This window comes from Xyrauchen texanus, chromosome 11 (assembly GCF_025860055.1).
Source record: "Xyrauchen texanus isolate HMW12.3.18 chromosome 11, RBS_HiC_50CHRs, whole genome shotgun sequence".
Classification (NCBI taxonomy): domain Eukaryota; kingdom Metazoa; phylum Chordata; class Actinopteri; order Cypriniformes; family Catostomidae; genus Xyrauchen; species Xyrauchen texanus.
Window position 1 is genome coordinate 3,389,480 of NC_068286.1, and position 12,481 is coordinate 3,401,960.

Consider the following 12,481-nt stretch of genomic DNA (forward strand, 5'->3'; position numbering starts at 1 on the left):
CTTGAGCAAGGCACTTAACTCCAGGTTGCTCCGGGGGGATTGTCCCTGTAATAAGTGCACTGTAAGTCGCTTTGGATAAAAGCATCTGCCAAATGCATAAATGTAAATGTAAGTTTGAACTTTCAAAGTTCTGACCACACTTTTCTTGCATTGAATGGATGAAAAGAGCCGAGATATTCTGAGGTTTTCTGCAGATATTAGTGTTCATATTTAAAATTAACGGTTTTACACCACCTTTTATCTAGTAAGAGTCAAACACCAACATTTTAAACTTTTGTTCAACTAACTTTTATTATGAAATTATAATAAAGTATTTTGGCCAAAACATTATTATTATTATTATTATTATTATTATTTAAAAAAAACTTTATTTAGAGTCAACTGAAGAATAGTATGCAAGAGAGAATATGTTTGATCTTCTGTAATATAATCATTTGTTATATATTTATGTAGAGCATCCTTCTTTTTGTAGCTTATTCTCGAGAGTATTGATGCCGATGTACGATTTCCTGTACTGTGCAGTTTGACTTTCCTCTCTTGTTGGCCAGTATTCAATCCAGGTCTGATCACCCAAGATGTACTGTATTCTAAAAACAACAGAAGTAGAACACAAAACTTGACTTAGTTTGCTGGTTACACTTGGGTATAAACAACCATCTAAGCATTTTCAATAAATGAACCATCATTTATTTAACACATAAAAGAGACACACAGTGGACACCTACCTTCCTCCTAGCTTTGGCAGATCAATGGATTTGCCCATTATGAGGTACGACTTTCCTTCTTGTAATAACAAAGATTCTCTGCAGTTGGGATGACCCAGAAAGTCTCTTTCCTGTCCTTCCACACCATCTTCAGTGCCTAGAGGACAGTACAGTACTTAAAAAAACGATTCTGTTGTAAAGTAATTTAGCCTCGTAGGCAGAATCCTAGCATCCAGCAATATCACTATTCAACTAAGCTATAAACAGCAAGCAATACATTTGTAAGTAAAACAATAATTAAATAAAAAAAAAGTCCCTGCTTTGCAGACATGCAGTTCTTTAAACTTAAGAAATATAATGAAACCTATATGAATGCAGAAGGAGATTTAAAGCAGAATGTTAGGCAATTACTTAAAAATAATCCACTGCAAATTTACATTTATGCATTTGGCAGATGCTTTTATCCAAAGTCTATTACACTTATTACAGGGACAATCCCCACCAGAGCAACCTGGAGTTAAGTGTCTTGCTCAAGTACACAATGGTGGTGGCTGTGGTGATTGAACCAGCGACCTTCTGATTACCAATTCAGTGCTTTAGCCCACTACACCACCACCACTCAAACGTACTCTGCATTATTAGATACTTTAGTTATTTTCTGAAAACATTTTTCACAGCAAAGTTTTTGTTTTTCCGCACAACAAATTCAAAATAAAGGCTATAATTCCTCTACATGCAAATCAAATCTATTTTTCCTTTCTAATGACTCATTAGTGATTCTTCAGTTGTCACAGAGATGCAAACATATGTTCAAATTTATTTTTCCTCCCCAATTTGGTATGCCCAATGCGCTCTAAGTCCTCGTGGTGGTGTAGTGATTCCTCAAATCGGTTGCATCTGAGACCATCAATACACAAGGAAAGTGAATAACAAAAAATATTTTTGGGTGTGATTAAATGATGACACCATTGGTGAGTGAACTATCCCTTTAAGACTAATAGGACTGAGAAAGACTGACCAGGAGAATCTGTGTGTAATTTCTTGCATTTTATGGAATCCGGTGAAGAAGCACGTAACATGCTCAACAAAGAGACATTTCCACATACATTGTAAACGCAAGAGAAAAATGAAACTTACCTTCTTTCAGGACTTTCTCCACCTTCATTTTATAGATGTCTGAGTGTTGTGACAGATCCATTTTCACCACTTTGACTTTATAAACTGTAAAACAGTACAATGTGCTATTTCAATATCTACACCAGATCAGTAATGTGGAATGAAAACATTTATTGCTTGACGGTCATGAAAAACAGTTTGTATGTATGTCATTTTGTAATGTGTTTACCATAATCCATGCCACCTTCACAGGCTTTATCCGAACGCAAATCTTCTTTGACATCGTTTTTTTTCTGGTAACTGCAGTTTTCTATGTTAAGAGATGATGAAACACACTTGCAATAATCACCACCAAAATCAATACCACTTTTTCCATTTAAAGGGGCCATATAACAGTCATTATATAACACACACACATATATATATATATATATATAAAACAGACATTATATAACACACACATAACAGACATTATATAACACACACATATATATATATATATATATATATATATATATATATATATATATATATATATATATATATATATATAAAATAACAAATTTCCAACATTTGTCTTCCATGTCTACATTCGCTAGATGGATGTCTTTGACCACTGTGCCATGTTTCGCTGTGTTTTCAGCATCTCTTGTACAGGACAGTTGCATTTTTAGACCGTGTGTGAGGTTAAACAGATCTTCAACTGTTAAAATGCATTTCGAGACTCCTGCGTTCTGCTCCATTCATTGCGTGAATTAGTTGTGAGTTTGCCTTCGCCAATAGTTACATGATTGTTACACATGCTCAAGAAAATTAAAATAAATGCTTCTCTCAAAGTCACCAGACCTAAATAATTTGGCGTTATTTTTTGCAAACAGATTTATCCCAGGATAATATAATATTCTAGATATCCAGAAGGTTGTGCTGTTCTTGGGTGAGGGGTAGCAGCTGCTTTTCTGTCTAATGTGTGAAATATTTTTTTAAATAATTATTTTCTGGACTTCCGGTTGGGCAGTGAAGCATGATGGCAGGTTAAACTGTGAGCTCCCTTAAGTCAGATTAAAAACTCCGCTAAACTCGATATATATTTGTTGAGAATTTTCGTGTGCTGAGAGATGAGCGGAGGTAACAAATCTAAAGCTAAAAGAAACCTCGAAAAGCAAGGTAAAGATCCCAAACGAATAGAGAAAGACAGCATGCAAGAAAAAGAGGGAAATGGCGACCGAGGAACTTCAGATGCTCTGCGCGCGGGTTTAAATGATATAAGTAAGCAGATACAGGAATTTCGCAGCGAGCTGAAAGCGGAGCTCGGGACATTTAAAGATGAACTCAAAACCCAGATGAAACGCGAGCTAGAGGAGTTTAAAGAGGACATAAATAAAAAAATCGTGGCAACAACACAAGAAATAAAGGAACAAAATGCAAAAGCTGAGGCCACCTTGTCGCGTGTTGAAGAAATGGAGTGCTGGAGCACCGAGACTGATGGTCTACTACACGACTTCATACAAGAACACAAAAAGATGATGGAAAAATTGGTGGACCTTGAGTCGCGGTCCAGAAGAAATAACCTGCGGATTTTCGGAGTGCCAGAAGAGGCCGAGAAGGGGTCTGTTACTCAGTTCGTCGAAGAAATTATCCGGAGTAAACTTGACATTGAAACCGACTGTCAAATTCAGCGGGCGCACAAGGCTCTGGCGCCGAAACCTAAAACAGATCAACCAACGAGGGCCATCGTGGTGAATTTCCTACAGTATAACACGAAGGAGAAAGTCCTGAGAAGAGCCTGGGAAAAGAAAATAATCACACTTGGAGAGCGGAGGATTTTCTTCGACCATGATTACACCTCGGCTGTGGTGCAGCAACGCAAGTCATATGTTAAAGCCAAGAAAATTTTGAAAGAAGCGGGGATTCGATTTCAGACTCCATTTACAAAGATGAGAGTTCACTGGGATAATGGAGTAAAAACATACCACGAAGTGGAGAAAGACTTGCATGATAGAGGATATAAAGTGACGGATTCTGAAGATGCAGCCGGCCCAATAACGTTACTGGAACGACTCGAGGCACGGAAAAGTTTAGCATGGCAACGGGTCGGCAGAGAACGGAGAGCGGAGGCAAGCAGAAGAGCACGGAAACGGCTGGAGGATTTTCGGCTGACAAACACGGTGAATTAGTAAGAAACCCTCTATATGACGACGTGAATAAGGGACTAATACATAAGGGGTTAAGGGGAAACAATGTTGCGCGATGACCGTAATTTAGAACAATTCAATAATACAGTGAGAGGCGTTTGTGAACATGCATTGACTTAGGGGAGACGTGGACAATGAAGAAAATATATCTAGTATGGGTGCAAAAACATTTTACAGACTACATCTCATATCTAGAAGGGGGCCCTCAGTGCAGCTGAGGCTTTCCCTCTCTATGGAGACAGTGACTCAAAACCCTAAGTTATGGGTAATCATTCCCATCTGGAGGTCAGTTGATATCCTTTCAGTTAATCTAATATGTTTTGGTTTATGTAAAAGTTGTTTAGTAGTTTGTACTTGTTCAAATGTTTGCCAGTGGGGTTATCATTATACAATGATTGTTATAGAGATAGTTGAATGCAGGAGAGAGACATTGAGATAATGTCTTTGAATGTTAATGGACTAGGGAACCCAGCCAAAAGAGCTAAAGTTATAGCCAAATTGAAAAAGGAAAAGAAACATATTTATTTTCTGCAAGAAACACATTTATCGAATGAGGAACATGAAAAACTGAAAAAATTTGGTTTTAAAAATATATTTTATAGTTCATGTCCAAACCATCGTAAGAGAGGGGTCATTATCTTAATTCCAAAAGGTGTCAACATTGATTGTCACAAAGAAGTAAAGGATAAAGAAGGGAGATATGTTATTGTCAAAGGAACAATTAATAATAGCATGATAACTTTGATAAATTTTTATGCCCCACCGGAAAGCAATAAACAATATTTCAAAGTACTATTTGATATTGTGGCGGAGGAGATGGAGGGGGTTGGTATATGTGGAGGGGACCTAAACATAGTGCTTAACCATGACCTGGATACTACAAGCCATAAAAGAAACAAAAAACATATAACAAAATTCATGAATCACATATGTACAGAAATGGGCCTAATTGATGTCTGGAGGGAATTACACCCATTAGAGAAGGATTATAGTCACTACTCTGCCACGCATTCTGTGTATTCTAGAATAGATTATTTTCTCTTACAAGTAGAAAACAGACACCGCATACAGAATTGTGGTATTGGGGTATCTGACGTATCGGACCATAATGCTATTTATATGAAGATTTCTCTGGGAGAGGAAAAAAGGAACACGTTGTGGAGATTAAATCTAGGAATATTAAATAATAAATCAATAGTTGAGCAAATCCGAATAGAAATAAAAAGATACTTAGAAGAAAATAACAATGGAGAGGTAGACCCCTCTATACTATGGGATGCACTAAAAGCAGTGATTCGAGGAAAATTAATAGCTATTACAAGCACTTTCAAAAAAGAAAGGATAGCTCATTATGAGAAACTTATTTCAGAATTAAAACAATTGGAGTTAAAACATAAACATAAATCAAATAAAGAGGTGGTGGCTCAAATGGGAGAATTGAGAAAGGAAATTAACAGCTTGTTGCAGTCAGAAGTGGAGAAAAAGGCTAGATTCGTGAAACAAACTTACTATGAATCAGGACCGAGAGCACTTAAATTATTGGCAAGACGAATGCGGAAGCAACAGACTGATAATTTAATCTCCAAAGTACGAGACCCCAAAACGAATCAAATTAAATCCGAACCAACAGATATTAGAAATATATTTAAGAAGTACTATGAAGAATTATACAAACAGACCTCTGGTATGAATGGAACCAAAATACAAGAATTCCTTAATACATTAGATATGCCCTCTATTGGTGAAGTACAAAATAAAAGTCTAACTGCAGAAATAACCACTGAGGAACTACAACAGGTCATGGGCAAATTAAAATCAGGCAAATCACCAGGGAGCGATGGTTTCCCTTCAGAGTGGTATAGAACTTGCTACAAAGAACTGATGCCATTACTAAGGGACACGTTCAATTGGGTCATAAAAGAAGGGAAAACTCCTCCATCGTGGAAAGAGGCTATCATTTCTGTTATCCCAAAGGAGAAAAAAGACAGGGAACATTGTCAAAACTATAGACCCATATCACTTCTTAATACAGACTATAACATTTTTAGTTCTATCTTGGCATCCAGAATACAATTGTTCTTACCAGACTTGATAGATGAAGACCAAACAGGTTTTGTTAAAGGTCGACAAACATACGACAATATAAGAAGAACTCTCCATATAATAGATAGGGCTCATCGAAATAAACTACCTATAGGCCTAATCAGTCTTGATGCAGAGAAGGCCTTCGACAGGGTCAACTGGGAATTTCTTTACTTAGCATTAGAAAAGTTGGGTTTTAATGACAAATCTGTCCAGTGTATCAAGTCATTATATCAGAACCCAACAGCTAGAGTAAGAGTAAATGGGTCTCTATCAGAGAGATTCCTCCTTGAAAGAGGAACTAGACAGGGTTGCTGTCTTAGTCCCTCTCTATTTGCCATCTATATAGAGCCACTGGCTCAATTAATCAGACAACACTTGTTGATTCCAGGGGTCAAAATTAACGGCATTGAACATAAAATTTGTCTTTTTGCAGATGATGTTATGATCTATTTAGCTGAACCCAAAAAACATTTCATAAACCTTATGCAAGTATTAGAGCAATTTAATGAATATGCTGGATACAAATTAAATGTAACAAAAACTCAAATTCTTATGCTTAATTGTAAACCAAACACGCAACTCAAACTAAACTATGACATAAATTGGGACGCAAAATGTATAAAATACCTAGGTATAAATATAACTAAAGACTTAACAAAACTGTATAGGGCCAATTACGATTCAATTACTAATAATATAAAGAGTGACATTGAGAGGTGGTCCACGTATCCCATGAGCTTCAGTGATAGGATAAAAGGAATAAAAATGAATGTCTTACCGCACCTGCTGTATTTGTTTCAATCCCTCCCAGTGGAAATCCCACCAAAGCAATTCTTTGAATGGGACAAAATAATATCCAGGTATATATGGGGGGGTAAAAGACCCAGAGTGCGCTTTTCAACACTCCAATTATCTAGAGAGAAAGGTGGCATGGCTCTTCCAAATCTTAAAAATGATTACTGTGCAGCACAGTTGCGTCCCATCTTATATTGGTGCACCTCTAGTTACATAGCCAAGTGGAAAAACATAGAAACACATATACAAGATCTTCAAGTTCAGTCACTTATAGGGGAGAGTAAAATCCATGGATATATTAAAGACAAACTGGACCCAATAACAACATTCTCATTGAAGGCAGGGTTTCCCGCAGCACTTTGTAACTAAGGCGGCCGCCTAAACAACACACGCCTGCCGCCTTAACTACGTCGTCAAAAAATATATATATGAGCGATATTCGCCGTGTTACTCTGTCCTGTTTTCTCCCTTTCCATCTTTAAATATGTGATAAGCCTTCGTGTCCCCTTCAGTCTTGTTATCAGCGCGTTCTTCCGCAGCGGCACCGAGTGTGTGTGTGTGTGTGTGTGTGTGTGTGTGTGTGTGTTCATCTGAGCCTCATTGGTCTGTCACTGCTCGTCAATGTCAGAATATTTGAGATGACCAATCAAATCAAAGGCGGCGGGCTTTATGTTCACAGCGCGAATTTGCGAAGTGCGAGATAAGACGTAAGTTGCTAAACTATAGTAGCCAAGCGTAGTTTGTCGTCTGAAATGGGAACGTTTCAGTTTAATGCCAGAATTCAATAATTTAAACCCCAAATCAGAGCTTTTCTGTTAAAAGAACATGTTTTCTACCCGGTCTTTTCAATAGTATCTGGCAATCATGCGCGCGCGCTCTAACGCAAGAAGCGCGGATGATCTGTAAACACAGACGAGCTGGAGTTCAGCAATCTTCATTTGAGATTGTCAACTTAAATTGAAGTGTCATTCAGTCGGCCTGTGTTCTGTCACGAGCGCTTACGCTGTTTGTGCTGAACAAAATGCAGGCTGATATCCCAGCGGTGTTTTTAATGTTGATGCAATGTTTCCCGAATATCCACACGATTTCAAATGTGACATTAATTTTATACAACAGTTAAAAAACAAAACAAAAGGGTAACATTAAGTGATTTTACTACATTTAAAACAGTATAGTCAGGCTTATTGCTCTATTTTGCAATGAAATCTGTGGCTTTGAACGAATCGTGAGATTCAATGAATGACTCGATGACTCACACATAAAGACAATGAGTTACCGCCACCTACTGGCGATTTTAATATACTTTTATATAATATTTTTTATTTTATAAAAGTATATTATTTATATATATTTATATTTATATAATACTTTTATTAATATCAAACGATTTTAACATTGCCTATTTATTGAACATTGTTTTATTTAAGGCATTATTTATTTTTTTAAAGGTATTACAAAGGTAAAAAATGAAATGGGAAAATTGATTAAAGGGAGCAAAATATTGTCCCTTAATGGAAAAGGTGTGACTGCAGTCGAAGTGGAAGAGGGTTACGGCACTCTAAAAAATTGGAGAACCACGGAACTAAGGAAAAGGGATATGTAGAATTGCACAAGTGCTACTGCTAAAGAGTGCAATATCAATAATTTCCCATAACCCCCCGCCACCACCACCACCCACCACCTTAACTAACACATTTTCTGCGGGAAACCCTGGAAGGTATGGCATTCTATTGTTAAACAATTCAAATTGGAGAAAGAAATTGGAATACTTGGGTGGGTGACTCATGATGAGGAATTTAAGCCAGGAAGGGATGACCCAATATTTCAACAATGGAGGGATAGGGGAATAACAGCATTGTGCTGTGTAATTACAGAGGGTGAAATTAGAAGTTTCCAGGACTTAAAGGAGAACTTTGGAATAAGAAATCAGGATTTATTTAGATACTTCCAGTTAAGGGATTACTACAACAAAAAAAGGAAAGTTAAAGTAAATCATATCCATCCCCTTACTAAAATGATGATGGACGCCTATGAGCATACACTACCTAGAATAATTTCTTATTTGTATGAAGTGTTGATGTGTAGCGGCCCCTCCTCTACATTATATATAAAATTGAAATGGGATAAAGAACTAAAGATTGAATTAACAGAAACGGATTGGTATGACTTGTGGTCAATACACCAAACTACTACCAGTTCACAAATATGGAGGGAGTTTTGCTGGAAGTGCCTTATCCGCTTCTTTATAACACCTAAGATCAGAAACAAACAAGTCTCCGGACAACAAGCTTGCTGGAGGCAGTGTGGACAGTTAGAAGCGGATCACACACACATTTTTTGGAGTTGTGAGAAAATTCAGTCTTTTTGGGACGATGTGCAGGTAGTTATGTCGGAAGTGTTTGGATTTAAAATACCTAGAACCTCTTTGTTTCTACTAATGGGAAATATTAAAGGCATAGTCCCTAAAAGTGATCAATACTTATGTAAGATCCTTCTTGCGGCTTGCAAAAAAAACTATAACTAGGAACTGGCTTAAAGATACGACTTTGAAGTGTAAACAATGGTTTGGAATTATTGAAGAAATCATGGATATGGAAGAAGTTACTTATATTTTAAAGATGAAAAAAGGTGCTTTTAAAAGGGACTGGGAAAAGTGGTTGATATATAAAGAATGTAAAGACATCTTTAACTAAGTAAACAGTAATGGCTATTAGAATGGTTAACCTCACCAGTTTGGCTTTGTTGTTCAGTGTTTCTTTTTCTTTCCTTCTTTCTTTTATTTATTTATTTATTTTTTATAGGGGGGTTAGTGCATACATATAATTTTAGGAATACAGGTATACGATGATTTATATTTGAGAATATGCGTGGATATTGTAATGGCCCCGGGGCCGTATAAAGTTGTATAAGTATAAAGCTGTCTATGCTATGTAACATACATCTGCGATGTATTTATGCATAATTCCTTCTCCTCCCTTCTGTTAATATTGTTTTTGCTTTAATTGTTCATCCTGTAAATCAAAAATTAAAAATAAAAGTGAAAAAAAAAAAAATATATATATATTTTCTCAAGGTCCCTGATCATCTTAACATTTTTTTTTTCATGAATCTGTCACAATGTAATGCAGCTTTGCAAAGAAGTTCATATTAAATGATGGGATAGTGCAAACTAGAGGTCGACAGATGGTGGATTTTGTAGATACTATAAGGTGGTGGAAAAGGCAGACAACAAATTAATCAGCCCATCGTTTTTAAGTTACTTTACAATGCTAAAAAACTTTGTCTTTTCTTACTTTGACGGCTAAAGACATGGAGGCTACAAGAATAAAATACAAGATTCAGTTTCTTCTGCAACAAAACTACAGAAAATTACCATAAGAAAATTGGGATTTGGTGCATAAAGCAGAAACTATAAACGAGCCTGATTTTCACAGAGGACTCTTATTTTAAATTGACGGAGACTTGATTAGATTACAATGGTCTACATTAAAGTATTTGGCATGCCCAATTCCCACTATTACTAGGTCCTCGCGGTGGCGTGGTTACTCAATCCGGGTGGCGGAGCACTTCTGAGACGTCAATCCGCACATCTTATCTCGTGACTCGTTGTGCATGACACCACAGAGACTCACAGCATGCGGAGGCTCATGCTACTCTCCACAATCCACGCATGACTTACAACACGCCCCATTGAGAGCAAGAACCACTAATCGCGACCATGAGGAGGTTGCCACATGTGAACCGATAGGTTTGCTAGCAATTTGGTTATTTAGGAGACCTGGTTTGAGGCACTCAGCACACCCTATATTCGAACTCCAGGGGTGGTAGTCAAATTTACTTGCTGAGCTGCTTTATATATCTTTTATATTCACCAGGATTTTGTGTATTTTTCCACATTTTTGTTATAGAGGAACACAGCAGAAGAAAGAAACTATCTGCATGGATTTTTTTCGATAACCTATAGTTGCCAAAAAGCAACTATCAGCACAGATTACTCAGTAAAACCGATATATCGGTCTAACTCTAGAGCAAACTATATTAATACCCAAATGGAAAATGGTCATTAAACTCTTTTTGCAATGACACTGTCTAAATGCTACAAAAAGACATGACCCCTTTAAACTTTTGCACTGAAGTGTCCCTCTAGCACTGTTTCTGGGTTACAATACCTTCTGCACACTGACATATTTCCTTGTTTAAGCACAGTCGGGTTAGAGCGCCATCTTTCTTTTCAGGGTGGTAGAACTTTGTACAGCGTGCATCTAAGAAAACACATGGGTTTCATGAAAGAGAGGTGGGTATAGAATATAGCATTGGATCATCCATAAACAACAAACTATATAATATAACATAATATAGTATAATTTATAATGTATGTGCCAGCAGATTACCTGGAGAGTAATATTCATACACAGTCACTGCAGCAGGTTGAAGTAAACCCACATTATTCATCTTGTGTATTTTGAAGGAAATCCTTTCATGCTCTTTATGAGAAACCTAATAACACCGAAATCAAAGCAAATTTATAACAGCAGAAATTATTTCCAATACTTTCCAAAATAAAACTTTGTACCATATACAAACCTTTTTATATCTTGAAATCTAAAATAGAAGTTTATCATTTGCTTCTGAAGAAACTCTTTATGCATTAATTATAAATCAATTCAGAAATAATTTCATGATCTAAGTCATCTTTTATATGAAGCCAAATCCCTGATTAAGCTCATCACTCCCTCAAAAGTCTTTTATTTGCTAGTAAGCAAGGAATCATTGACTATGGATCATTGAATTATTGGGGGGAAAAAAGGAACTCCAGAGGTGGAAATGCGGCTTCAGCACGAGGCAAACTTCTTCAAACTTGAAACAGTAATTCAATGGTTCTGAGTTAATTACATGGATAATAAAATTGTTAACATATGTACATGTTTCTTGAGACATTTTTTAGGTTTTAGTCCCTAAAACGCCACCAATAAATGATCTTGCTTAGAAACAGCCCAAGCCGCCATTACCATTGTTGCTATAGTAACCTGTATGTCTCATGGAAATTTCATCCATTTGGAACGTTTAAGACATTCGGAAAGATTGTTTCAACCTGAAACTACTTCAAAGCCGTGCAGTTATGGAGAATTACTCAACACATCAGAACTTCTGTCAACCAATCAGAATCAAGAATTCAACAATGCTGTGCTATAAACCAAAGTGCTTTCTTTTAAATTCTCTTTCAGTGTTGCTTTAGACATCTGACAACACAATCGGCTGAAATACCTTATCTAAGTAGATGATGAGGGATCCTCGCTCCGAGAGCTCTTTGTCCATCTCAAATTTCTGAATAGTACGATCCTTCCCTGTGGCTAACTGAAAGTACAAAAAAAGAAAAGTCAATAAATGATATGATCCAATGTTGTTCATTTTGATGTCTTATATTTTGCATTATTCCTCTTGAATATACAGCGAGGTCTGAATTATTAATGCAATTATTTGCTATTTTCTACAGAACTATTACAGTTCTTTCCACTAAATTATCTTATCAGTATAACAATTTGAGGGAACAGTATTATTGTAAAATTAGCATGGATTTTGGTATGTCTC

General features: G+C 36.6%; 1 protein-coding gene across 1 annotated transcript in view; it reads right to left on the minus strand.

The window, feature by feature from the left end:
- Positions 1–387: 387 nt before the first annotated feature.
- The window catches only part of LOC127651148 (complement C3-like), a 59,421-nt gene continuing 47,327 nt past the window's right edge, over positions 388–12,481 (minus strand). The window contains exons 35-41 of the mRNA XM_052136849.1: positions 12,158–12,247; positions 11,284–11,389; positions 11,062–11,154; positions 2,050–2,130; positions 1,842–1,925; positions 726–861; positions 388–587 (exon numbers count right to left, since the gene is read on the minus strand). Of these exons, the coding sequence (XP_051992809.1) occupies positions 446–587; positions 726–861; positions 1,842–1,925; positions 2,050–2,130; positions 11,062–11,154; positions 11,284–11,389; positions 12,158–12,247 (732 nt within the window). The 3' untranslated portion in view covers positions 388–445. The remainder of the gene's footprint in view (positions 588–725; positions 862–1,841; positions 1,926–2,049; positions 2,131–11,061; positions 11,155–11,283; positions 11,390–12,157; positions 12,248–12,481) is intronic.